This window comes from Nipponia nippon, unplaced genomic scaffold (genome assembly GCF_047370975.1).
Source record: "Nipponia nippon isolate SJK-2023a ecotype South Korea unplaced genomic scaffold, ASM4737097v1 scaffold_9, whole genome shotgun sequence".
In the NCBI taxonomy this organism is placed as follows: domain Eukaryota; kingdom Metazoa; phylum Chordata; class Aves; order Pelecaniformes; family Threskiornithidae; genus Nipponia; species Nipponia nippon.
Window position 1 is genome coordinate 2,217,229 of NW_028262413.1, and position 24,887 is coordinate 2,242,115.

Consider the following 24,887-nt stretch of genomic DNA (forward strand, 5'->3'; position numbering starts at 1 on the left):
GCAGCGAGGACCATCTCTGGAGGGAAGGGGTCTCCCTGCTCTCGGAGAGCAGAGCCAGAGAGTGGCCTGCAACAGAGGTGTTCGACACCCCAAATGTGACCCACGGCAACACCCCGCAGACCTCCTGCCACCGCCATGGCTGGTGTTGCTGCAGGGGACCCTGCCAGTTGCTCGTTGGCCGCTGCCAGCCAGGGGGACACCCACCCTTTCCTCCCTCACCCATGGCCACCATGGGGGTTAGCGCTGATCAGTGTCGAGGGGCTCTTTGGTGCGTCCCTGTCCTGGTGGCCACCAGGGCCAACACGCTGGGCTCTGGAGGAGCCAGGGAGCAGCCAGGATCTGGTGCTGCGGGCGAGCAGGTCGGCCAGCAGCAAGGGGCTGTCTCTCAGAGCGTCTCTCCCCGCAGGGCCTGGCTGTGCTGGTCCTGTTCTGCGTGCTGAACGAGGAGGTGCGGGAGGCCTGGAAGCTGGCCTGCCTCGGCAAGAAGGGGCAGAGCGAGGAGGCCACGAGGAGCACGCAGGTGGGCGAGACCAGGAGCAGCCCAGGGGTCTGGGGACAGGCTGCCTGCCTGGGACAGGGACGGGGACATCCCTGCTTCACCGGGGGGACCGTGGCGCCTAACAGGGTACGTGCTTCTCTCCCCACCTTGCCAGGGCCCCAACGCCTACAACAACACGGCGCTGTTTGAGGAGAGCGGGCTCATCCGCATCACCCTGGGGGCCTCCACCATCTCGTCGGTGAGCAGCGTGCGCTCTGCCCGCACCCACTCCAGCCAGCGGGCTTACCTCAGGTAGGGAGTGGTGCGGGGCTCCGGGGTGCCAGCAGCACCCGGGTAGAGCCGAGGGCTCCTGCCGCTGTGACTGTTCAGGCCTCCTGTCTTTCAGAGACAACGTGACGGCGCGTCAGGGCTCGACCCTGGATCACAGCCTGCTGGCTCATGCCGGCCCCACGGACATTGACGTGGCCATGTTCCACCGTGATGCCGGGGGAGGTAAGGCTCAGCCCAGCGCCCGGGTTTGGGGCCGACCCAGTGCATCCCAAATTCACTCCTGGCTTAAGGAAATCCTTCCCGGTGCAGGCCCTGGCTGTACGGTTACATCCTCCACCCTGTGTTCGGCTGTGACTCCCAAACACGCTGCGGATACAAAGGAGAGGCAGCAGCTGTGTTGTACAGCACAGCCTCCTCCTGGACAAGACAGCAAAGGGCATAGCCAGTCTCCAAGGAGCTAGAAATGGAGGAGGCAAGAGGGGGAGGCATAGGCTGTCGTGGGGTCCGTGGGGACACTGGGCTCCCCAGTACAGCACAGGCACTGACCCACTGGACTGAGACCAGTGGGGGCCACCCTCGGGGCTGGGGCTGGGGCCTGGGACGGGCGAGCAGAGGCTGAGGGAGGTGGGTTTGCTCAGCCTGGAGGAAGAGGAGGCAAAGGGCATCTTACAGCTATTTGTAGCTGCCTGACAGGGAGGTGCAGCGAGACGGAGCCAGGCTGCTCTCACGGGTGCCTGGTGAAAGGGCAGGGGGAGCAGGGGCAGGCTGCTGCCGAGGGAAGGGCAGTGAGGGGTGGTGTTGCCCTCACGAGGGTGCTCAGCCCTGGGGTGGTTCTGCCCTTCCGGAGGCAGCCAGAGCCCAGCTGGCCCTGCCCTGGGCAGGGGTCAGAGCAGAGACCTCTGGGTCCCTCCCTGCCACCGTTATTTGGCGATTCGGTCATTTAACTGGCGACGCTCACAGGCACGAGTCTGTCCTTCCCCATTTGGGCTGAAAAGCCTCACCCACCTTCGTTCCAAATGTCTCCCCAACACACGCTGTGTCCCTACAGACCAGGACTCGGACTCGGATAGTGACCTGTCTCTGGACGAAGAGCGCAGCCTCTCCATCCCGTCCTCGGAGAGCGAGGAGAACGTGCGCCTGCGGGGCCGCTTCCAGCGCCAGTTCAAGCGGGCAGCACACAGTGAACGCCTCCTCACTAACCCTGCCAACACCACTCCCAAAGGCAAGTCCCGGGGCTCTGGCAGGGGAAAGGGTGAGCTCAGGTCCCTGGGGGCCAGGCTGTGTCTTGCGATGGCTTCAATTCCTGCTCACAGAAATACTCTCTCCCTCTTCCCCGGGCCCTGTTTTGCTGTGTCCTTTGCCAGACGTGGATGGCAATGACCTCATGTCATACTGGCCGGCTCTGGGCGAGTGTGAGGTTCACCCCTGCTCCCTGCAGAAGTGGGGCTCCGAGCGGAAGCTGGGATTCGACATCAACAAGGATGCGGCCAACAATAATCAGCCAGACCTAGCCTTGACCAGCGGGGATGAGAACTCCCTCACCCAGACCCAAAGGCAAAGAAAAGGTAATGGCAAGCAGGCAAGGGTGGCCTGGCCTGTCTCAGGCTGACGTGGCCCTGAAGACTCAGCATCAGATCCATCGTGTCGTGTCCTTGGGGAGGTATGGCTTATCTCCCCTGACTTCTGTGCTCTTTTTACTGTTACGCAAAGATTTGACTTCTCTTTCTGTCCGGTGCAGGGATTTTGAAGAACCGCCTCCAGTACCCTCCGACTCTCCAAGGTTTGCCATCCGTCGGCAGGATGACCAATGAGCTGACGTGGTACAAGACCTCCACGCTGGGTCACAGGGCTGTCCCCGCCGCCTCCTACGGCAGGATCTACTCTGGGGCGGGCAGTCTGTCACAGCCAGCCAGCCGGTACTCGTCACGGGAGCAGCTTGACATGCTGATGAGGAGACAGATGTCCCGGGAGCAGCTGAGCAGACACAACTCAGGAGAGTGCTTGGAAGCCGTGCCCAGCCGGCACGGGTCCAGGGAGGAGGTGGACACTATCCCCAGCAGGCATGGGTCTACCGAACACCTGGAAAGTATCCCGAGCAGACACGGGTCTAGGGAAAACTTGGATCTACTGGCTCCTAGGCCCAGTCAGAGAGATCATGGGAACACGCTGCCCCGGAGGCAGGGTTCCAGAGACCACCTTGACACTTTACCCTGCAGATTTGGGTCAAGAGAGCAGCTAGACTGTGGGCCAGTAAGAGAGGTCTCTAGGGAGTGGCTAAATACATTGCCAAGTAGGCAAGTGTCCAGAGACCGAATAGACAGGTTGCCAAGTCGAGATACTTCTCGAGAACAATTGGATTTGCTTTCTAGAAGACAGCCTTCAAGGGACCAGCTAGCATCGGCTAGACAAACTTCAAGGGAGCAGCTGGACTTTCTCTCCAGAAGATCTAATTCCAGAGAGCCTCTGGACACAGTGCCTAGCAGGCATCCCTCGCAGGACAACCTGGGGAGCCTCTCTAGGAGGCAGCTGTCTAGGGAAAGCCTAGAGCCACTGTCGAGGAGACAGCCTTCTAGAGACAACCTGGAGGCCATTCCCAGCCGCCATCCTTCCACTGAACAGTTAGATATCCTTTCTTCCATCCTTGCTTCTTTTAACTCCTCCGTCCTGTCCTCGGTGCAATCTTCCAGCACGCCTTCAGGCCCCCAGACCACCGCCACCCCCTCTGCCGTGCAGACCTCCTCGACGCCCTCCGCAATGTGCCCCTCGACGCCTCGCTCCGCCACCTCCCACAGCATTTCGGAGCTGTCGCCAGACTCAGAGTAAGTGTGTCCCTTCCTCGGCCAGGCCTCGTTCAGCTGGTCTTGCGTGTCATCTGCCTGTCTGGCTTCTTCCCCACAGGGGTTTGGTTTGGGGGGGACAGGGCTGTGTAAGGGTGAGCCCCCGGGGCGAGTGGCAGGCGTCTCCTGGTCCTGAATAGGGACTGGGCAGGGAGAACCCTGGGGTGCGACGCCTCCGGGCGCTTGCAGCGCAGCACGAGCAGAAGCATCTGTATCTGAGCCTGCTCGCTCTGCCAGAAGTGATGGCCCTCGCTTGTGACCTGAGGGGGCTTAGGGAAGATGCTTTGTGCCGCCAGGCTGCCCTCAAGGCTGGTCCCCTTGCTGAGAGCCAGCTGTAAGTCCCAACGAGCAGATGTGTGCGAGGGCCAGGCTGGCTGGAGAGGAGGAGAGGGCCCAAGTACTACAGGAGCCCTGCCTGCCCCAGCCATGTTTCTGCCCAGGGACCCTCTCCCTATCTGTCATTCCTTCTCCTCCAGCTCTGCTCCCTGCTGGTACTGCTCCCATCCCATCCCATCCCATCCCATCCCATCCCATCCCATCCCATCCCATCCCATCCCTCCTTTCCTCTTCCCTGAACTCAGGGACTTGGAGACAGTTGTTCCTGCCCTGCTGCAGGAGTGGGTTTCTGCCCTGTCCCCATCTGGCATAACTGGCGGGGGAGTGCAGCTGGAGCCCAGGGGAGATGCCACAGCTTAACGCTGTTTTTTCTTTCCTCCGAGAAGAAAAACGAGAAACGAGGGCCATTCCTGAGGGGCTGAAGCTGTCCACAAGAGAGACAGAAGAAGCAGGGCCCTTCGCCTAGCCAGGCGCTGCCAGCTGAGGTTTGGTGTCCCCAGGGGGCAGGGGCCAGAACTGATGGTGGTCAGAGGCCCAAAACCGACCCTGCCTTCCCCTGCCCTCCGGGCTGAGGGACCGGTGGCTCGCACCACCCACCGCCGGGAGCCTCCGGGCTCACGGTTGCCACCGTGCTCCCCGTCGCCTGCCCGGTGTGACAGGTACAGCAGGAGCCTGCTCGGGCGAGGGTGGCTTCTCCAACCCCCCCGGGGCCGAGCTCTTCCTCTGCGACCCGTTTGTATGCAGGGTGTGTGAGCGGAGGGTGGGCAGGGGCAGGGGGATGGAAATGGAGCCCAGGACGTGGGGGCCAGGGAGGGTTTTCTACCTTTTTGTATCTTTGTAATCAGAGAGAAGAGAAATTTCTATGGTTATTTTTACGGATGGTCTGTTCCCAGGACCTGGAGCATTTGTCTCACCAACAGCCCTTTGCCGGCTTCCCTGGGGGTACCAGGAACCGTGATCCTGGTGGGCCGGAGGGACAGTGCCAGGCACAGCCTTCACGGCTTTGCCAGCACCACTCCGTCCCATCCCCACTGCAGAGCAGCTGGCCCCGCTGCCCCTCTCGCCCTCCCACTGTGCAGCTCCACACGTGTCTCGGCGCCGTCCTCCTGCCCAGCGTCCCTCAGCCCCCTGCAGCCGTGCTGGCCCTGCAGCCAGGCCCCCCTCCGCCCTCCCTTGGGACCCCCCTTGGGGCTGCCCCCTGTCCACGAGCCAGGGCTGTGCACCATCGAGAGCACAAGCGAGTGGGGCGGCAGATTTGGCACTAGGGACCCGTGGGGGGAGGAAAGGGGCTTTGCTGTTCAGTCCCGTCCCGTACCAGCATGGTCCCATTCCTAAGCGCTTGTTTCCTCCGCTCAGCAGATGAGCGCTATGTTTTTACCCACTGTACGTTGTGCTCTTTAGCCTGCGTGTTACAGAGCAAACCTCTGTGGGTTTGCGGGTCCAGGCAAAGAGCTGGGTGACCCCAGCCCTGCTCAGCAGCAGGCTAGGCTGTTCCCAGAGGATTAGCATCCGCGGGAGCATGATGTGGTTCCAGTCTCGGGGTCCAGCATCGCCCGCAAAAGTTGTATCTAGCTGGTTCCCTGCGCGCTCTGCGTACATATGCACACATCCCTGCGCTCTCTGGCTGGCAGAGGACCCCAGCTCAGAGTGGCCTGGATTTGGGGAGACGGGGATAAATAGCACTTTGCTCTCTCTGGAAATTCAGGCCACCCTGATGGTTTCTCTGCTTGGCCGGGGGCCTGGCCCCAGGCTCCCGCTGGCCCTGCCACGAGGCAACGCTCCTCTGTGCCTACCCCAGCCTCGGGCCGGGGGCAGCCGGCTCGGGGGGCCGGCACGCTCCCTTTCACCTGCCGAGCGTGGTGCCTCTGCTCGGCTGCCCCCGTGGTGCTCTCGGGGCTGCGTGACAGCACGCTCCTTACTGCCTTACTACCACACTGCTGTAGCTTCTTACTGCAGCCCAGCCCGCCATGTTTACAGGAGAGGACTTGTGCCGCTGTCCTCCGGGGAGGCCAAGGCCTCTCGGCTACATCCCCGAGTCGGCAGGGAGGACGTGGAGGGGACAGAGGGGCTGGGTGACAGGGGTGCCATGGGCCTGGCGTTTACGTGCCGTTTGGGACCAGCATGCAGAGGGAAAGGCTGCCAGCCCTGCGTGTCGGGAACAGCTGGGCCCCTCTGTGCTGCCCGGCTTCGCCTTCACAGACAAACTCGTTTACATGTTTCTCTCCACCTGCGCAGCACCGGAGTCCTGGGCTGTGCCGCAGCCAGCGCCATGTTACCCCCTTGGCACCCCGGTGGGTACCCGTGTCCTGTCCCCGCTGTGCCCTAGGGCCCGCTCTTCTGGCAGGTTGGGCACGGGGGTGCTTTGTGTTGGTGCCAAACAGAGAGCGAGTGACAAGTGCCAAAAAAGAAGAGAGCAGTGGAGCTGGTGGCTGTCCCCGCAGAGCCGGTCACGGTCCCCACAGAGCCGGGCCGGTCAAGAAGCAGGAGTCGGTCCGTGGCTTGGTCCCTGATTGTAGTGCTGTGGACTGGGCTCTGGGGAGCATCCTCCTTGGATTTGGGTTTGGCTTTGTTTCTTTGGGGGGTTTGGTTGTTTTGGTTTTTTTTCCCCTCTCTCCATCTCCCGATTCTGTGGGCAGGGAGCAGGGAGATGCCCGCGCCCTCCCCCCGGCTGTGTAAAAGTGTATCATGGAAGCGCCAGATTTGGAAATAAAGTCTATAAAACGGTGCTGGCCTCTGTGCTTCTCTCCCTGTGCTCAGGATCCATGGCTGGGGCTGCGGGCGCAGCGCCGGGACTCGAGGCGATGGGGGCTCGGGCAGGAGCTCGCAGCCAGCTCCTGGGCTGAAGGGGAGTCACTGCGGCGAGGTGACCAGGTGGCGGGGACTTCACGTGCTGCCAGGTGCTTGAACTTGGCCACACCCAGGCTGGTTCACCCGGAGAGGAGACGGGGTGGGCTGCGGTGGTGCCCAGTGGCCCTGGCCCTGGCTGGCAGGGCTGCAGCGCCGCGGTGGCTGTGGTTAGCTGTGGGGCCCACGCCTGGCAGCGGCCGAAGGCAGCCTGACCTCAGCAGGGCCGATCGGGCTGCAGGAAAGGAGAGGGAAGCGGGAGGAGGAGAGGCCAAGTGTGATCCTGGTGCCCTCCGTCCCTCCCTTTCTTGCAGTTGGAGGGGAAAGAGCAGGTGAGCAAAGGGCAGTATTGATCCCCGGCACCCTGAGCAAGGGTCGCCATCAATGACCCTCACAGGCTCCCTCCTTAGCACCTGAGCCTGACCCAGCCCAGGGCGGCCCCGGAGCACCAGGGGAGTCCCGCGTCGGTGGTGCTGGGAGCTGCGGTCCTGTCCTGCAGCCCTTCCCAACCTGCAGCCCTTCCCAAGGCTGGCCTGGGGCGAGGGGCCAGGGAGGGCTGGCGGGGAGCCACGGGCAGAGCAGCTCGCCTGGGGCCCGGGGTGCGGGTGGGGGCTGGAGGCTGGGGTGCAGGAAGCAGCGGCGCAGGGTGGGGGCCGGGAGCAGCGATAAGGAGGCACTAAATGGCACCTGGCACTATCAGTTGCTACTGAGCACGAGCCCTGTGACGGTCTCCGCTTCTGTGCCAGGTGAGCAGACAAGCACTGGGGAGGCAGCGGTTGCACGTGGGCACCTCTGCCGGCATCGGCGTGCCGCTGCCTGGCCACGTGGGTCTGATGGGCACGGGGCTGGCGCAGCGCGGGGCCGGGGTTGCGGCAGAGGCTGAGGGGAGCAGGCTCAGCCCCGCTGCTGAAAGGCAGCTGAGGAGTCCGCGTGTGGCTGCTGTGGGATCTAGATCGCGCCAACCACAGGGAGAGCCAGGGTGGCCATGGGCTGCCCCCCACCCAGCCAGCCGGGATGGCAACGAGTCTCTCCGTCCCCAGAGAGCGCAGCCCTGGGTGTCACCGCTCGTGCCATGCACCAGCCCCGTGCCACCACCCAGGGCACCCGGGGCTCCCCAGCATCTGCCCTTCCCTGCCCACTGGCTTTGCCCTGCACCCTGGCACCAGTCAGCCCAGCCCACGGGTGGCTGCATTTCCACTGCGGTGTCCTTGTGGTTCTGGGCCAAGCGTGACTCAGAAATTCTCCAAAACCAGTGGTGGTACCAGGTCGTGGCAGAGCCCAGGAAGGTGTGATGCGTTCAGCAGTGCTTTGGTGCCTGCTGGGGACCTTTGGAACAAGATAACGGTTGGGTCTGGCATAGAGCGGGGCAGTCCACAGGGCACAGCGCACCCGTTTCCAGCAGGTAAGCAGGGGCCGGAGCCCGTGGAAAATACCCTGGATGCTACAGCTGGAGGCTGCGGGTACCCCTCCTTGCCCCGGGCACAGCTCCTTCTCCAGGAGGTGGGGCGGCGGGGGGACGCCTGTGGGAGCCCCGGGGCACAGGAGGGTGATGGCGGGCCCCCGAGCAGTGCCCCAGGGAGGCCAGCGCTGGCAGCCCTTGGCAGGAGGTTGGCACCAGGATGTGCCCAGCGGCAAGAAAATCCCTGCCCTGCGCCTGGCATGGGTGCTGGGGCATGGCGGCACCCTGGACACAGCTGTGGGCCGGTGGCTGAGGCTGGCCAGGACAGTCCCAGGAGGGGATGGCCCTGGGGACAGCAGTGACAGCCCTGGGCCTGCCACAGCCAGGGCACCCAGCACAACAGGGCACTGAGGGAGCATGGCAGGTGCCGCACAGCAGCAGGGCTGGGGAGCTGGCAGCGCCTTGGCAGGGCAGGAGGGAGGGCAGGAGGCAGGGAGCGGTGTCTCAAAGATCATGGGCAGGTATTAATAAGAGGGAGCAGAGCGTGCGCCTGGCTGGCGGCACCTGACCGGCTTGGGCACAGCAGGTAGGCAGGCTGGGGGCAAAGCAGGGACTCGGGCTGGCACAGCCCTGGGCACCCCACGAGCAGCTCATGGGTCTGGTCGCAAATGGGTGAGCATCTCCGGACCGGCTGGGGCCACCAGCCAGGTGAGCCTGGTGGGACAGTGGCACCTCTCAGCTTGAGCCCTGAGCAAGGTCAGGCTGCGGATCCGTACGGAGATGCCTCAGTCCCACCGTCCCAGCCCCGCAAAGGGAGAGACCCCATCCCAGCCCCGCTCCTCCTGCCCGTGGGCTCAGCCCGCTCTGCAGCGCAGGGGGCTGGGGAGGGCTCCCGCGGAGAGATGGTGAGCCCGTGACGCTCGCCAGGGGTTGACATTCCTGCTCCCCTCATGTGTAAAGGGACAAAGTCTGCAGACGGGGCTGTGGAGTGGCTGGGGCTCTGCTCGGTGGCTGCGGTAGCCCGCTGCCCTGGCTGCGCCGTGGTACGTGGAGGAGAAGGGTGGTTGGCACCAAGGGGGTTCTGCGTGGGCAGGTGGAGGGGGACCCCCCCGCGGGGCAGCCTCCATCCGTGCACCCCAGTGGTGCAGATGGGGCTGGCGTGGGGCAGGAGCAGGTAGAGATGATTGCCAAGGCTTCGGCTCCTTCCCTGCCCACGCACCGGCTGCCTGCCGCTTTCCTGTGCGAGCTGCTGCTGCTGCTGCGTCAGGACTCCCAAAACTCGGCTCACCCCTGGCCTTGGGGCCGATCCTGCACGCCTGGCCGGGGTGGGATGGCTCTGTGGGGCGAGCGGAGCTGCAGGGTGGGTAGGGTGCCGGGTGCCCCTGGCCATGGGGACGTGGCTGAGCTGTCCCTCGTCTCCCCGCAGTGGGCTGGCACGCGGGAGGGCCGGGCGGCCATGGCGGCGGAGATGGCGCTGAGCCACCGGGCACCCCGTGAGGCGCTGAGCGAGGCTGACCTGGAGGAGGTGGCACAGCGGATACCTCCCGCCAAGTCCTCGCTGCGCAGCTGTCTCCGCAAGACCAGGTAGGACCGCGCCGGCCGGAGGGGTGTGCCTGGACCCCTCTGGGCACCCTGCGCCGCTGCCACGGGGAGCCTGGCTCTGGCTGTCCCAGTCCCTGTGGTAGCCACAGTGCAGACACAAGGGCTGGATCCCCCAAGCCCAAATACCCGTGTCCCCACTCTGTCCTCCTGCCTTGATGGACACGTGGCTCCAGCGGATGGAGCTGGGGATCCCACGGGAGCCGTTGCTTCCCATGGGGCCCCATTCGGCCCCGCTGATGTCCCCAAGCCCCCACACTTGCGCTCAGCCCCGGCTCCTGCTCCTTCCCCGCCAGATGCTCAGCCTCCACCGCCAAGAACCTGCTCTTCCGATTCCTGCCCTTCCTGCAGTGGCTGCCCCGCTACCCAGTCAAGGAGTGGCTGCTGGGGGACATAGTCTCAGGCTTCAGCGTGGGCATCATGCACCTGCCCCAGGGTGAGCGATGCCATGCCCAGGCTGCCGGGGGCTCCCCACAGGCAGGGGGGCCAGGGCTCGGCCATCCATGACGTTTCTCCCTGCTCCCCCACGTCCAGGTCTCGCCTACGCACTGCTGGCCGGGCTGCCGCCCGTCACCGGTCTCTATTCCTCCTTCTACCCTGTCTTCCTCTACTTCTTCTTTGGGACATCCAGGCACAACTCCGTGGGTGAGCTGAGGGACCCCGTGCTCCCACAGGGATGGTGGGGAGGGAGTGAGGATGAGGAGGGGCAAGCCTCCATCCATGGCACAGCATTGCCACATCAGTGGTTGGGGGGGGACCTTTCTCGCCTTTAATTTGCCCCCCCAAGAAGGTAGTTGGCCATACCAGAGCCAAAGTACAGTGGGTGCACTTTGAGCCTGGCCCAAGGGGACAGGTGCCTGTGGACCTCAGAGAGGTCCTGGTGCTGACCTTGGGCTCCCTGCCCATACCCTGCCTGGCCCCAGGCCCCTTTGCTGTTATCTCCGTCATGATCGGGAGCGTGACGGAATCCCTGGTGCCCAGCGAGAACTTCCTGGAGTCCGTCAACGGCACCAACATCACGATGGTCAATGAGGAACGGCGCGACGCTGCCAGGGTGGAGCTGGTGGCCACCATTACTATCCTGACAGGCATCTTCCAGGTAAGGGGTCCCAGCCCAGCCTGGCAGGGAACAAGGGGCTGTGGTGCCCCATGGCTGCAAGCTGCAGGGCACTCTTTCTGCCATCTCTCCTTCCAGGTGGCCCTGGGCCTCCTGCAGTTCGGCTTCGTGGTGACCTACCTCTCGGACCCGCTGGTGCGCGGCTACACCACCGCCTCCTCCGTGCACGTCCTCATCTCCCAGCTCAAGAATGTCTTTGGGGTCTCCGTGGGCGAGCACTCGGGGCCACTTTCGATGTTCATGGTGAGTGGGAGTTTGCTGCTGCCCTGGGACCCCCAGGTGCTCACCTATGGGGCACACAGTGGTCCCCAAAAACCTGCCGGGGAGGCATCTGCTTTCCTGAGCCTGTTCCTACCTCCTGTGTCCTCTAGACCCTCATTGAGATCTGCCAGAAGCTTCCAGAGACCAACGTGGGCACCCTGGTGACAGCCATCATTGCCATGGTGGCCATCTTCATTGTGAAAGAGCTCAACCACAAGTTTGCCTCCAAGCTGCCCATGCCCATCCCCATCGAGCTTATCACGGTACCCAGAGCTGCCCCAGCTCCCTGTGGGGATGCAGCCATGGGTGGCCCAGGGTGGGGAGAGGTGGGATGGGGTGCCTTGGCGAGTGCAGCTCCAGGGCATGTGTCCCCTCCTCCTCCGCCACGGTCCCTGCACAGGCAGTCCCTGCCTCACTCCAGCCATCCTCTCCCAGATCATCGTCTCCACCGGCATCTCCTACGCCGTCAACCTGAACGCCAAGTTTGGCATCACCGTGGTGGGCAACCTCCCCAGCGGGTGAGCAGGGCCAGGCGGTGAGGGTAGCAGTGCCAGGGCACCGCGCCGCCCACGGGACCCTCCTTTTGAGCCCCGTTTCCCTGTCTCGGCTGTAGGTTGAAGCCACCCAAGGGCCCTAACATCAGCTACTTTGGGCAGGTGGTGGGCAACGCCTTCGCCATTGCTGTGGTGGGCTATGCCATCTGCATCTCCCTGGGCAAGATCTTTGCCCTGAAGCATGGCTACAAAGTGGACAGCAACCAGGTGATGCTCTGATGGGCAGGGCCCCTTCCCTGGGTGAAAACCAAGCTTGTACTTCTTGCAGCTGGGGGAAGGCACGGTGCTCCCCCACCACTGCTCTGTCCCTGCAGGAGCTGATCGCGCTGGGCTTCAGCAACTTCCTGGGGGGCTTCTTCCAGTGTTTCGCCATCAGCTGCTCCATGTCGCGCAGCCTGGTGCAGGAGAGCACAGGGGGCAACAGCCAGGTGGGTCTGGGCAGCGCTGCCTCCCTCCACGGGGCTGGACCGGGGGCAAGGAGCGCAGCGAGCGGTGCGGGGCTCAGCTCTCGCCTCCTGCTCTCCTTCCCCTCAGGTAGCTGGGATCATCTCATCCCTGGTCATCCTGGTGACCATCCTGAAGATCGGAGAGCTCTTCCGGGACCTGCCCAAGGTACGTCTGGTCCCACAGCCTCCGTGCCACATCCCACCCCTGGGCCCGTCCCGTGGCAAGGTGGTGTGGCAGGGGAACAGCCAAGGCTCTCCCCCAGACCTGCCCTCAGCATCCTCACAGCTGCAGGGACTTCTCTCCTAGGCCATCCTGGCTGCCATCATCATCATCAACCTCAAGGGCATGTTCAAGCAGTTCAATGATCTCTGCATGCTCTGGAAGTCCAACCGGGTGGACCTGGTAAGGCGCTGATCGGCCCCAGAGCTTTGCTCTTGTCCCTGGAGAGGGTTTCTCCACCCTCCCTGAGGCTTGCAGGTGCCAGCGGGGAAGCCGTGCCGCGGCTGACCGTGTGCCCCCTCCAGATGGTCTGGATTGTGACATTCGTGGCCACCCTCTTGCTGAACTTGGATATCGGCCTGGCAGTCTCGGTGGCCTTCGGGCTGCTCACTGTCATCTTCCGCACCCAGGTGTGAGTACCTCAGGGCTGGGGCTGGTGCTGCGTCCCGAGGGCAGGGGAAGCCCGTGGTGACCTCAGCCGCTTGCTCTGCTCCCCACAGGCCCCACTACTCCGTCCTGGGGCGCATCGCCGACACCGATGTCTACAGGGACGTGGCTGAATACCAGATGGTAACAGCAGCAGGGATGGGAGAAGAGCCGCCCGCAATGGCGAGGGCAGTTCAAAGCACCCTCAGGGGCTGTTTGCTGGGGAAAGGAGCGGGGGGGCATTTTGGGGGAGGGAGGGAAGGGGAGCGGGGGGCTCCGTCCCTGCAGTAGCACCCTCCCCATCCGCCCCCAGGCACAGGAGGTCCCCGGTGTGAAGATCTTCCGCTCCTCCGCCACCCTCTATTTTGCCAACGTGGAGCTGTACGCCGAGGCCCTGAAGAAGAAGGTAGGAGAGCCGCCAGTCCCCCGGTGCCCCCCGTGCACCCCGCCGGCCGGCACCAGGGTGGCGGTGGGGCACCCGGGGACACTGGGCTGCCTTGCTTTGCAGAGCGGCGTCAACGTGGACCGCTTGATCAAGAAGAAGAAGGCGGCTGTCAAGAAGCTGAAGAGACAGCAGAAGAAAGCGGAGAAGGAGAAAGCAAAGAGAAAAAAGGTGCTTCCCTGCCGCAGGGGAACCCCTCCGGTGCCACCCTGCACCGCCTCCCTGCCTGGCCCTCTCTCTCCTGCCCGTGCTTTTGCCAGGCTCGGTGGCCCGAGGGGCCCCCCGTTCAGTTTGGGGCCACTGGGTGAGAAGAGACACTGGAGCAAAACTGGGTCACGGCGTCACACCCAAGGTCACTGGGGAAAGCCGGGCTGTTAATGATTAGGTGGTGGAGCCAGTGAGTCATTAGCCATTAGGCGAGTTAATCAGAATTAAGAGCAAGAGCAAAGGCTGACCTGGTGCCAGCTAATGAGCCTGGCTCTGGAGACGGTCACTGGGGAGAGGGGTGGGTCCGGCACATCTGGAACGAGCCCAAAAGTGGGTGAAGGTGTGAGCGAGGCGCCCGCTCCCAGGGCCACTCGCTGCCCGTGCCCTAAGGCAGCCAAAGAGCCTGGCCAGGCCCCACCGCGCTAGCCCGGGGGGAGGAAGGCTGCCTGGCCAGCAGCCCCCGTGCCGTCAGCCGGGTCTCCTTCCCTTTCCCAGGATGGGGAGGATGGGCTTAACGGTCCAGGTGTGGCGGTGATCGAGCTGAGCGGGGCGGAGGGGAGCGCGCCCCCCGAGCCCACCCTGCGCACCCTGGGGCTGCCCCAGCCCGGCTTCCACTCTCTCATCTTGGACTTCAGCCCCGTCAGCTTCGTGGACACCGTCTCCATCAAGATCCTGAAGAACGTAAGGGGCCGGGGGAGCAGGCGGGCCGGCAGCCTCGCCGAGGGTGTCCCCAGGGCCCTGCAGGGTGGCCTGATGGCCGCTGCCCATCCCTCTTCCCCAGCAAAACGTGTTTTTCTGCCATTCGCAGATCTTCAGGGATTTCCATGAGATAGAAGTGGACGTCTTCATTGCCAGCTGCCCCGGTGAGGCAGCTCTGCAGAGCCATCAGCCCCTGCCGGGCGTGCCCGCCCCTTCGGGACGCAGCCGCTGGCCTGCGGCTCCCTCCGTGCTGTCACCATTCCCAGGGTTTCCCCAGGGGAGAGGTGCTGCAGGTTGTCCCCGGGATCCAGTCTGAGCCCCGCAGCCCCTGGCGAGGCAGCTGGATCCCCGGTGACGGCCCCTGCGGCACAGTGGGAGGGAGGGAGGCTGGGTTGGGGTGCTGGGCTCAGCCGGGTGCCGTAGCTTCGGGTGTCTCTCCCTCCACACAGTGACCGTCCTTGAGCAGCTGGAGCGGGGCAACTTCTTCAGCTCGGCCATCACCAAGCACTGCTTCTTCCCCTCGGTGGACAACGCCGTGGTCCACATCAGCGGGGAGCGGCGCCGGGCCTCGGTATGCACCCCGCCTCGCCCTCCCCGTCGCCGTGAAGGAGAAGGGAGCAGCCAAGCCACCCCCTCCCTGCCTGTCGCCCTTAGGTGGCCCTCAGCACCCGAATGTAGCCCCGCGAGCGGAGGACGTCTCCCCGAGGAGCTGGGCAGGCGCAGGAGGAACTTCGCTGCCCCAGTGGCACCGACTCACCCACCCCGGGGGCCCGGAGGCCTCGTACCCCCCCAGCCCCTCCGGACGCTGAGAGCGGGGGCCCTGCCCGGGCCGTCAGCCCCCCGTGCCCCGCAGCTGCTGCTGCCCGCGGGCCCGGCGCCCGCTCAGCCCCAGCGCGGGGTCTGGGGGGGCTGTGGAGGGCGGGGGGGGGCTCTGCCGCCGGCAGCGGGGTGACGTCGCGGATAAAAGCGTGTAGCGTTTCTCAGGCTGCGTTTTAATGCACTTTGCTCAATAAAGTGACCTCAGGCTGGGCTGCCCGGCTGCACTGGCGCTGCTGGGCACCGGGCCCGCGCCCGGCCCTCCCTGCAGGCAGGGCGACCCGCCACCCCGCTCCCCCCGGCCCCTTTCTGCCGCTTTTTTCCCCTTGACCCGCTGCGGGCCCGCCGGGCTGCGGTCGAGGGCGCGGTACGGGCGGGACCTCCCCCCCCAACGCGGGACCCCCGCCCCGGGACCCCCCACCCCGGAGCCCCGGGAGCCCCTGCCCGCGCCCGCCGCCAGGGGGCGCCGCCGTGCCGCGCATCCGTTTGCGCACGCGCCCTCCTCCGCCTGCGGGGACGGTCCCCCCCGGCTCGTGCGAATGCGCGTCCCGCCCGCGAGCCCCGCCCTGCCGCGCAGGCGCGCTGCGGCCCTGCTGGGGCGGCGGGGACAAGATGGCGGCTTCCTCTGTCTGCCGGGCGGCCGGGCGGGCCCTGCTGCGGGGCCCTCGCCCCTCCGTGAGTCACCGCGGCCGGGGAAGCGGCGAGGTGGGCCGGGGGGAGGCCGGCAAGGGGAGCGGGAGGCCCCGCGGTGTAGCGGGGATGCCGGGCCCAGCCTGCCGGCAGGCCGGGAAGGTCACGGGGACGCGGCGGCCGGTGCGGGGCGGGGGGCGGCGGACGCGGAAACCCCCCCGCCTCCGGAGCGGGGCCGGGCGGGGGGGGCAGCGGCCTTCAGCCTTTGCGGGGCTTGCCGGGGGGCTGCTGTCCGCTCCCCTCTGCCGCCCCGGTACCGGGTTTGACCGGGTCCCGGGGCTCTACGCTGCGGCGTTCGACCCGCTTGAAACCTCTGGTTTCCAGGCCTCCGGTTAAGGAACGGTGGGTAGCAGGAGCCCCCCAGTATAAACCTGAAAGAGCTCGTCTGGCCCGCCTTCGCTCAGCGGTGTGCCCGGCAGCCTGCGTTCCGGAGGCCAGCCCTCAGCTGCTGCTCAGGGGCGATGACAGCCTTTTTCTTTTTTTTTTTTTTGTTTTTTTTTTTAGGCGGCTTTATTGACTTTGACAAGGAACCGAGGTGCTGCCACCTACGCCCAGACACTCCATAATATCCCTGAGACCCAGGTCACCACCCTGGACAATGGTCTCCGCGTAGCTTCGGAGGAGTCCAATCAGCCAACGTGTACGGTAAGTTTAAGACGGGTTATGGGCGTATGTGAAACAGCCAGCCTTGCCGAGTCTGTAGCTGGCCTTCCAAAAGCGACAAACCCCTCTTTGAACTGAATCTTTTGACAGAGACCCTGCTACTTCTCTTTGTTAAGTGGTGGGATTAATGCAGCAGGAGAAGGCCTAGCCTGCCTTTGTATAAGTCTGTCGTCAAGCCTTTGCGCTCTACGAGTTTTCCCAGCCTTACAGTTTTTGTGTAAGCAGTAAGCTTAGTAAGTAGTAGTATCTCTGGCAAAACTAGCAAAGGCTTTTGTGAAGCTGTTGGATAAAAAGCCAAAACACGTATGGGAAACTGTTGCTGGTGCTCGTTCTTATTTTGGTGCTATTAGTGCAATGTCTGTGGAGGAGATTTCTTGCCCCTGCTGTTATATTTGTGGCATGAGGCTCGAGCGTGCCGTTTGTTTTCTTTTCTAATATGTGTACTTGATGCTTTTGCCGTTAGGTGGGTGTCTGGATCGGGGTGGGGAGCCGCCATGAAAACGAGAAGAACAACGGGGCCGGTTACTTCCTGGAACATCTGGCCTTTAAGGTAAGGAGGTATGCCTTGGTCTGGCACAGGACTGCGTGGAGAGCTGTTCTAAATACTCACTTATATATTGTGCTTTCGCTTTGGAGGCTGTAGCTGTTAAAAGAGCGCAAATCGGGTCATCTGAGTCCCAGAGATTTTGCACGTAGTATAAAAATAAACTTCAAAAGGCGCCTAGCCTATATGGTGCTCTTTGTTTGAATATGCAACAGCTTGTAAGAATGCATGAATTAAGGCAACTCTTATTTACTAGTTGGTATTTCCCCTCTTAAGGGAAAAAAGTTGTAAGTAACTAGTGAGACCGAGTCTCCGATGCCGTGGCTCCAACCCAACCGCTGCGTAGCGCACACACAGGACTATGTTATGAAGCACATTTCTTTGGGTTAGCAGGCAGAGCTCAAAGCAGCATTTCCTGTAGCCATTTATTTTCCTTTGGTTTTCTTAGTGGACCAGCAAAGTTTAGAGGCTACAGCTCTTACTTTTCTAATATTGTAAGTGTCTGCTGAACAGCCCTAGGGCAGAAGGCATCTAAGCCTGGGGCTTGCTGACTTGAGTCCAGGCTGTGCCTTCATAGGCAACTGCAGCATCTGGCTTGCTCCTTAAGAGATGAGCTCTGTATTAGAAGTAGTTTTCTGCTCCTGTTCTGGCTTCTTCTGAATATCGCTGCTTGGATAGCTAGAAACCTGCTTATTTTTGGTTTAGACTTGTTCTTGGTTTACTTCCACTGATGTGATCTCCAGCCACTGTTGTCTCAGTGTAGATCTTCTCCTTCCCTGCTGGGTTTTTATTGGTCTTTCAAAATACACCTCAGCCATCCTCTAGCTAGAGTAAATAAGCCAAGGTTTAAATCTCTTGCTTTCTGCACTTGCTCTTGGCTTTTACGAATCACATGACAGGTTTTATTGTTTTACGTCTTTATTGCTCTTTTCCTTGCTTTAGTTCTGCCTGAGAGGGAAATCTGTTCGTTTCATAATCCTGTTTGTCTCTTTTCTTTAGGGCACAAAGAAGCGTCCTGGCGCTGCCTTTGAGAAGGAGGTGGAGAGTATGGGTGCTCACCTGAACGGGTACACCTCGCGGGAGCAGACTGCCTATTACATAAAAGCCTTGTCCAAGGACATGCCCAAAGGTAGGATGGCCAGCGGGGAAAGTCTGATTTGGAGGTTAAGGATGAAGCAAGCGCTTGTGGTTGTGTTTCTCTCCCACCAGCATCCTTTCTAACAACACACCAGGGAATGAAGTTGTAGCTGAGCAGTAAACTGGAGGTTCTAGCTGGTAGTTGAAGAGAGCACTGCCATGACATGGTGCTTCAAAGCTGCAAGTTTATGTGTTCCTAAAACCAGTTTTGCAAAACTTGTTATGTCAGGCTGCACTATATTGCCAGGAGGCAGAGGGGGGTTTCACTAGTCTGTAGTTGTCTTATGGAGCTGAGAAACTGAGGTCAGTGACAGCTACTGTGTCAGGAGCGCTCAGGGTAGCTCTTGGGCTGCTGCTTGTGCTCTGTACGACCATGTGCAGACTTGTCTTTGGGTCCATTTTGTCCGGAGGTGGTGATTTGAGCCAGAGCTATGGGCCCTGCTGTAGATGTGGGCTACGCTGTAGGCGTCGCCAGCTCTCTGTAAGGATTCAGCGTGTTTCTGCAACAGCACCCTGCTTCTGACACGCTTCACCTTCTGCAGTTGTTGCCTGCTTTCTGTGGCAGTGTTGCTTGGCAAGCTGACTTGGGGACGTCGTGCCAAAACAGTGTTGTTTGTCCCTCTCTGGTGCTGTGGGAATGGGCAGTACTCGTCTCTGTTATGTCGCATCCCCCCCTCAGTGTGGTTTCTTGCTCCTCTTGCAGTGCCACTGCTGCCTGTGTGTCTTTTCTCCTTTCAGCAGCACTGGGTAGCAGTCAGGCAGCGGGATTGCTAACGCAGGCAATGTGTTGCAGTTGTAGAGCTTCTGGCTGACATTGTGCAGAACTGTGCACTGGAGGAGTCTCAGATTGAGAAGGAACGTGGCGTCATCCTTCAGGAGTTGAAAGAAATCGACACCAACTTGACGGATGTTACCTTTGATTACCTTCATGCCACTGCTTTCCAGGGGACTGCGCTGGCCCGCACTGTCGAGGGGACCACGGAGAACATCAAGTGAGCAACAGGCTGGATGCGGCGCATAGCCCGTGGGTGTACCAGGGTCCTTGGGGTGCACGACTGCTGCTTCTCAGTAGTGGTAACTGCACGAGGAAAGTGTATACAGACGTGATCTGTGCCCGTGGGCTTCTCGTTGCGCCTTGACTGTATTTTCCCTCTTGGCGCTAGTGAAAGCGTAATGCTGCACGTTCTTCTCTAGAATCCCCCTTGCGCAAGATGTGGGGTTGGTAGGGCCAGGTTGAACTTTTTCCTGTACTCGTGAGTTTGACGCTGTTAGAGAAATTAGGAGCTAGGGGCGCTCATTAAAGCGGTGGCCTTGAGCTTACACACCCGTTAGGGTACCGGTAGCTCAGTGCCCAGGGTCAGTACTCTCTAGTCTGTATTGAAGTCTATCCTCAACTCTTCATCTTGGCCACCGGTTTCCATTCTCTGTGTTCCAGAACTAGAGCACGGGGAAAACACAGTGCAGTCTTGCTTCTAGAAAGTATTGTTACCCTACAACTAAGAGAATCAACAGCATCACTGCTGCCTCTGCACTGTGAACTTGCTTCTCCTAAGCCTCCAACTCAGAGATGCTGATATACTGGGTCTCTGTGTTGTTTCTAGGCATCTGACTCGAGCAGATCTAGCTTCATACGTTGATACTCACTTCAAGGCACCTCGTATGGTCCTGGCAGCTGCTGGAGGTAAGTTGTAGGTCTTTGTGACTCTAGGAAGCCTGGCTCTTTTCAAGCTGGTGGTCAAACCCCTGTCACACATCTCTAATGTAAAATCAGATGATTTTGTTAAATGAAGTTGTTTGAGACTGCAAATCTCTCCCATTGCCAGGTATTTCCCACAAAGAGCTGGTAGACGTAGCTAGGCAACACTTCAGTGGAGTGCCTTTTACGTACAAAGAGGATGCTGTGCCTGTCCTCCCGCGCTGTCGCTTCACAGGGAGTGAGGTAAAGTTGTTCTGATCTGAAACAAAACGAGCAGCTGTTGCTAGACTGTTGGGTGAATGTGAAACCAGTCATAGCTGCTCCTGAGAGAAAAAAATCTGTTTGTATATCTCAGAGAAAGTGATGATGCAGCATCTTGGTAGTGCCTCCGTGTTCTGTTCTTGGGGCTTATTGCCACAATGTATTGGGTTTTAGATAGGACCCGAATCTATTAGGAAAGTGAGGCTGTTGCTCACATCATCTGCTGGAAAACTCATACTGGAGCAGCTGGTTTCTGCTCAGTAGTGCCTGAGACTATTTCATTTCACTGGGTTAATGTCAGGTCCTCCAGTTTGTCAACCTGGCATTGCAGCAGGCTGTAGACAAAGCCACAGTGCTCATGCAGTGCTTCCCTGCTCCTCGATGATTTTCTAGATCCGTGCCAGAGATGATGCGCTGCCCGTTGCCCATATTGCTCTTGCCGTGGAGGGGCCAGGATGGGCTGATCCAGATAACGTTGTCCTCAACGTGGCTAATGCTGTCATTGGACGCTACGACCGCACGTTTGGAGGTGGTAAGGTAAGAGGCTTGTGGGCGTGACAGGGAGAGCCTGGAGCCTTTTCACGTGAAATACTACGGAGACCCTGGGTGGATGTGCTTTGTGGGAGGCTGCTGTGGTTAGCTTCCAACTGTGAAGCGCTCGGGCATCTGGAAAGTAGGACAGAAGGGTAGTCGAGGCTAAGCCAGGACGCTGCTTGAGAGGTGATGCTGGGGAATGAACTGAGCCTTCTCTGCCTAGTTTGGAAGAGGTTTAGCTGATGAATTCTCAGCAGCTTATTCCTACCCTCACAAACTAACTGCTCGGTGGGGGCGGTGATGGAAGCAGGACAGAGCAGTCTATAGTCTCATGATGTAAGCTTGTCTTAAAACTGCAAAGCAGGTGGAACTTGTTTAAAACCCCAATGTTGCATCCATTCTCATCTGAAATCTGTCTGGCCTGCATAACTATGCTAACCCCTGCTACTGGGAGACCTTGCACGTCCCATTTTCTCCCACTCCTACGGTGGTATGCATACCAGCTCCTCATCTGTGGCTGGGAAAGGAAATGGTTTTGCTGGATGGACTCTTAGGCCATTGTCTGTGGCTTTTCCACCAGTGAATCTCATCTGTTGACCACATGAAGGGCCTAAATTAAGCTCTCCTTCAGCAAAGCGTTCCGCTCTGTCTTGTCTGTGGTTTTTGTGAAAACAGCTCAGTTGGAAAGAATTTGAGCTGTGAGGAAGCCCTAAGACTGAAATGGCTGATGGTATCTCCTTATTTACAGAATCAGTCCAGCAGGCTGGCTACGCTTGCTGTGGAGCATAATCTCTGCCACAGTTTCCAGACGTTCAACACCTCTTACTCCGATACCGGCCTCTTCGGTTTCCATTTTGTTTCTGATCCTCTGTCGATAGATGATATGCTGTATTGTGCTCAGGGGGAGTGGTAAGTACAACTTGGGCAAAAGTTCCCGTTTAAGATCTGACCCTCTTGTGGGAGACTGAGCTGGTGGGCAGCATATTGGGTCTTCAGAGTGCTGTGTCCCTGTGTGAATTCTTGGTAACTCACGTTCTGGTTAAGAGATCCCGTAAGTGGTTTCTGTAAATGTCTTAGGATGTGGCTTTTGAGGAGCTAATCCCTTAGGGCTCTTTGGGTCTTTCGTTCGTGCTTCCAAGTATTAGCACTGAGGCTTTGGGGTTTTTTTAATCTACAAGTGAGATCATTCCTTGGAGACAAGGCTTTCCCAGGTGCCCAAGAGACGTATCTCCGTTCTCTTGTTAAACTTGAGCAAAGCAGACGAAGTTCCTGCCTGTTGTGTTGTGGCTGATAAATGCCCTGCTGCTGGAGTCACGCCAGCGTTTGGAGGCCTTCTGTCTTTCCACCTTGTTGTATACATGCATATCCTAGTAATGGTTCGAGGCTACAGCTGAGATCGGAGCTGAGCTGTGCTGTGTGTGGAGCAGATGGAGTTAGCCCTTGCCCTCGGGATGTTGCAGTTGGCAGGGGAGGAAGGGATTTAGCAGCTGGAGTCCAAACAGACTCTGTAGAACTGTCTTGTTCTTTCAGCATCAGTTTCCATAGCAGCTTGCCGTGGGTGGGAATAGCTGACACGCCTGCCTTCTCTTGTGATTGCGTACCGCAGACCACTTGCCGCTGTGCCTGATGGGCAGGCTAGAGCTGGCGCCAGGGCTGCTTAGACCTTTGTGAGCGTAACTCGGCGTGTAACCTGCTGGCTGATGTCCGCTGCCTGTGAGCTTGAGCGCTTTCTCTTGCTTCCTGCTGTTCAGTGCTCCCCACTTCTTAGCTGCTCTGCAGTGATCAAGAGTGAGTCTGGAGCCTGCAAGACAAGTGATGTTGATGATAGCTTATTTCTGCAGAGGCTTGAGCAAGGGAGAAGATCACTTTCTGTCTGAGCAGGCAAACATCTTTAAGAGCTTTAGTGGTCTTTGCATCTCCTCTCCAGGATGCGCCTGTGCACTAGTGCCACAGAGTCGGAGGTGAAGAGAGCCAAGAACTATCTCCGAAACGCCATGGTGGCTCAACTGGATGGTATGTTCTGGTTTATGGACTGACCACTGCGCAGCTTTCGGAGGGTTACCGCTTATGTCTCTCCTGGGGAGCAAGAGCTCTGCTAGACATCGCGGTACTGCTGGCAGGCACTGGGCAAAACTTCCTTTCCCCTGCTCTGCGTTCCTTCTGCCATGTTGTTGAAGCAGCTGACCCCAGCCTGCTGTGCTCCAGGCTAACTCCGACTCTGTAAACTTCTAGTTGTTCTGTTGCGGAGAGTGAATAACGTGCTGCCTGGTGAGGTTAGAATTGAGACTTTCAAACTGGTCTGCTGTGGCTGTAACACTTCGGAGACCGGTGAAGCAATCTCTGTGTTGCTTAACTCCTGCTGGAGCTGCTTAGAGTGGTAACTGCAACTGGTGCTTCCTTAGAAGCCGCTTTAATGGCTAGAGTTGCTTCTGTCTGCTTTGACTGATGATCAGGCTGTGCAATTCTGGAAGGCTTTCTGCTGTGCTGACCACGCGATCTCTTCAACATCTAGGCACTACACCGGTGTGTGAGAATATTGGAAGCCATCTCTTAAACTACGGACGCCGTATCCCTCTGGAGGAATGGGATGCCAGGATTGCTGTAGGTACCTGTTTGTTTTGGTTGGGGTACCTGAGCACGGCTGGCATCAGCATTTTCTGGCCTTAGTTTGCTGCAGTAACATGAGACTTACTTATCCCTTAGCCAAGCTGCCTGGAGTCCAGGCGGTCAGCTCACTGACGCTGGTATAAATACGTCAGAGTCTCTGGCATAGACTCAGTGTATCCTGTGTCCCTGTGCCTGGATTCAGTCTGTCCCAGAAAGAGGGCATGCGCCTGTGTTAAGCAGCACAACTGGAAATTCCTTTGACAGTTTCCCAGAGGTGGCCAGCATCTAGTTTGTGTAGTTCTGTAGCCACTGTATCCCTTGGAAGGCTTCAGATTTTGGGCTGCCCTGTCTTCTGTACCCTCAGAAAAATGCGCTGTGTAGAACATTAGCCATCCTTGCAGACGGGAGCTGTACAGGTGGTGCAGATGGCCCCCAAGGGTCTGACAATATCTTTCTAATGATCTTGATACGTAGTGGCAACTTTGAGAAATGCAGGTCTGCTAGAAGGGTCGTTAATTGCTTGTTTGATATTTACTAGGCCGTTGACGCAAGAATGGTGAGAGAAGTCTGCAGTAAATACATTTATGACAAATGCCCGGCAATTGCAGCAGTTGGTAAGTAGCACGCAGCAATTATTACGTGGTAGCTCAAAAAATAGGAAGGGGTCAAGAGCTGAGCCGAAGTGAGCTGCAGGCACTTTTCACATGTCTGTTCTGGCCTTCTAACCGCTCCGGTTCTTTGCTGGTATCCTCCTACCTCTGCGCGTTAGACGTGCCAAGGCACATTTGCCAGGAGATCAGACCTGCAGCTGACGGAGATGCAGTGGCAGCGAGCTGCTGGCCGTCCTCCCGCCTCTCTGCTTGCTGTGGAGCCGTGACTAAGATCGGGAGTCCCATAGCTGGGTGCGGGCCCAGCGGCGTCTGCCAGCTGTCCTCACCCTGGGGTCGCGGTGGTTTATGTAAGGGAAGCGAAGGGACCTGATTCTCTTGTGCTGCTCTGGCATGTCTGTCTGGCCAAGGACAAATTCCTCTCGGAAAACCTGCCTGAGCAGCTCAGCTCCGCTCTACTGCCTCCTTCCTGTGTGTCGTGGATTCCCCTCCTCCATGCAGCTGTTTCCTCTGGCCTTCAAAGTGGAGCAGCTTGGAAAAGGGAGACGGTTTTTGAACAGGAGGGTGGAATGAACAGGCCAGAATTGCCGTGACTTAGTGGCTCCCTGTATTTCATACCTGTATGTGGAGCTGTACTGAGCGTTGCGGAGCAGTGCGAGAAAACGACTTACTCTGAGGCAACAAGTAACGGTTTCTCTGTCGGGAGATGGTATCTGCTGGTTTTCCTGACGCAGGTTTGAGCTGTAGTTGCCTGGTTCTGTGCATAGCCGCTCTGGATTGTGCGCACAGTCGGCTCTGCCACCGTCTGCTTTAAGACCATGGGAAACCGCACAGGGATTTTAACTATGTCTCCAGTGACTAACTCGTGCTCTGTTCACTCAGGTCCCATCGAACAGCTTTTGGATTACAACCGTATCCGCAGTGCCATGTACTGGATCCGTTTCTAGGACGTGTCCCTGCAGGTTGGAAATAGCGAAGCTGTGGACTGTGACAGGTTCCCTCTGGCTCTGAATGTCTTGTGCACCAGGGGCAAGATGAGTCCCATCAAAATGGCTGTCTTCTCGGTGTTAAATGTATAAAAATAAAAATAAATATATCCTATATGGAGCTGGTTCTGCTGGGAGTCGACCGTGTCTTGCTGGGTCGTGTATGTAGACATTGCTAATCTTGCCAAA

The 24,887-nt window shown here is 59.7% G+C and overlaps 3 protein-coding genes across 10 annotated transcripts in view; all 3 read left to right on the forward strand.

The window, feature by feature from the left end:
• The window catches only part of CELSR3 (cadherin EGF LAG seven-pass G-type receptor 3), a 34,433-nt gene extending 27,766 nt beyond the window's left edge, over positions 1-6,667 (forward strand). For 3 of the 5 annotated variants that reach the window (XM_087744694.1, XM_087744697.1, XM_087744696.1), the window contains 7 exons: positions 407-520; positions 654-790; positions 885-991; positions 1,818-1,991; positions 2,134-2,334; positions 2,508-3,588; positions 4,326-6,667. In XM_087744694.1, the coding sequence (XP_087600820.1) occupies positions 407-520; positions 654-790; positions 885-991; positions 1,818-1,991; positions 2,134-2,334; positions 2,508-3,588; positions 4,326-4,356 (1,845 nt within the window). In that variant the 3' untranslated portion in view covers positions 4,357-6,667. Of the gene's footprint in view, positions 1-406; positions 521-653; positions 791-884; positions 992-1,817; positions 1,992-2,133; positions 2,430-2,507; positions 3,589-4,325 lie in introns of those variants that run through there. The other 2 variants (XM_087744695.1, XR_015701493.1) reach the window with 2 other exon arrangements.
• A 2,480-nt stretch (positions 6,668-9,147) lies between these two features.
• On the forward strand, positions 9,148-15,458 carry SLC26A6 (solute carrier family 26 member 6). Of its 3 annotated transcripts, XM_087744698.1 has the most exons (20): positions 9,148-9,228; positions 9,612-9,769; positions 10,081-10,220; positions 10,319-10,429; positions 10,708-10,883; positions 10,980-11,144; positions 11,273-11,425; positions 11,598-11,680; positions 11,776-11,923; positions 12,031-12,144; positions 12,251-12,328; positions 12,470-12,565; positions 12,688-12,794; positions 12,883-12,952; positions 13,122-13,214; positions 13,317-13,421; positions 13,953-14,138; positions 14,266-14,320; positions 14,606-14,727; positions 14,811-15,458. In XM_087744698.1, exons 2-20 carry the CDS (start codon positions 9,642-9,644, stop codon positions 14,832-14,834), a joined length of 2,154 nt encoding a protein of 717 aa, XP_087600824.1. In that variant the 5' UTR covers positions 9,148-9,228; positions 9,612-9,641; the 3' UTR covers positions 14,835-15,458. The 3 variants fall into 3 exon arrangements, 1 of the variants encoding a protein (XP_087600824.1); XR_015701494.1 differs by having other exon boundaries at positions 14,266-14,727; positions 14,811-14,837; XR_015701496.1 differs by lacking the exon at positions 9,148-9,228 and adding an exon at positions 9,246-9,510 and having other exon boundaries at positions 14,266-14,727; positions 14,811-14,837.
• Positions 15,459-15,491: 33 nt separating this feature from the next.
• On the forward strand, positions 15,492-24,819 carry UQCRC1 (ubiquinol-cytochrome c reductase core protein 1). 2 transcript variants are annotated; one of them, XM_087744700.1, is made up of 13 exons: positions 15,492-15,647; positions 16,167-16,307; positions 16,789-16,875; positions 17,869-17,998; positions 18,800-18,998; positions 19,608-19,687; positions 19,830-19,945; positions 20,357-20,500; positions 21,246-21,406; positions 22,425-22,510; positions 23,010-23,098; positions 23,643-23,718; positions 24,595-24,819. In XM_087744700.1, the coding sequence occupies exons 1-13, from the start codon at positions 15,585-15,587 to the stop codon at positions 24,657-24,659; spliced, it is 1,437 nt and encodes a 478-aa protein (XP_087600826.1). In that variant the 5' UTR covers positions 15,492-15,584; the 3' UTR covers positions 24,660-24,819. The 2 variants fall into 2 exon arrangements, with proteins under 2 accessions (XP_087600826.1, XP_087600825.1); XM_087744699.1 differs by having other exon boundaries at positions 15,521-15,677.
• The last annotated feature ends 68 nt before the right edge of the window (positions 24,820-24,887 follow it).

Coding starts and splice junctions, on each gene's coding strand:
- SLC26A6 (XM_087744698.1), top strand. CDS start 9,642: ATGGCGGCGGAGATGGCGCTGAGCCACCGGGCACCCCGTGAGGCGCTG. Junction 14,321..14,605: donor CTTCATTGCCAGCTGCCCCG/GTGAGGCAGCTC, acceptor CCCTCCACACAG/TGACCGTCCTTGAGCAGCTG. Junction 14,728..14,810: donor GGGAGCGGCGCCGGGCCTCG/GTATGCACCCCG, acceptor TGTCGCCCTTAG/GTGGCCCTCAGCACCCGAAT.
- UQCRC1 (XM_087744699.1), top strand. CDS start 15,585: ATGGCGGCTTCCTCTGTCTGCCGGGCGGCCGGGCGGGCCCTGCTGCGG. Junction 16,308..16,788: donor CCAATCAGCCAACGTGTACG/GTAAGTTTAAGA, acceptor TTTTGCCGTTAG/GTGGGTGTCTGGATCGGGGT. Junction 16,876..17,868: donor TGGAACATCTGGCCTTTAAG/GTAAGGAGGTAT, acceptor TCTTTTCTTTAG/GGCACAAAGAAGCGTCCTGG.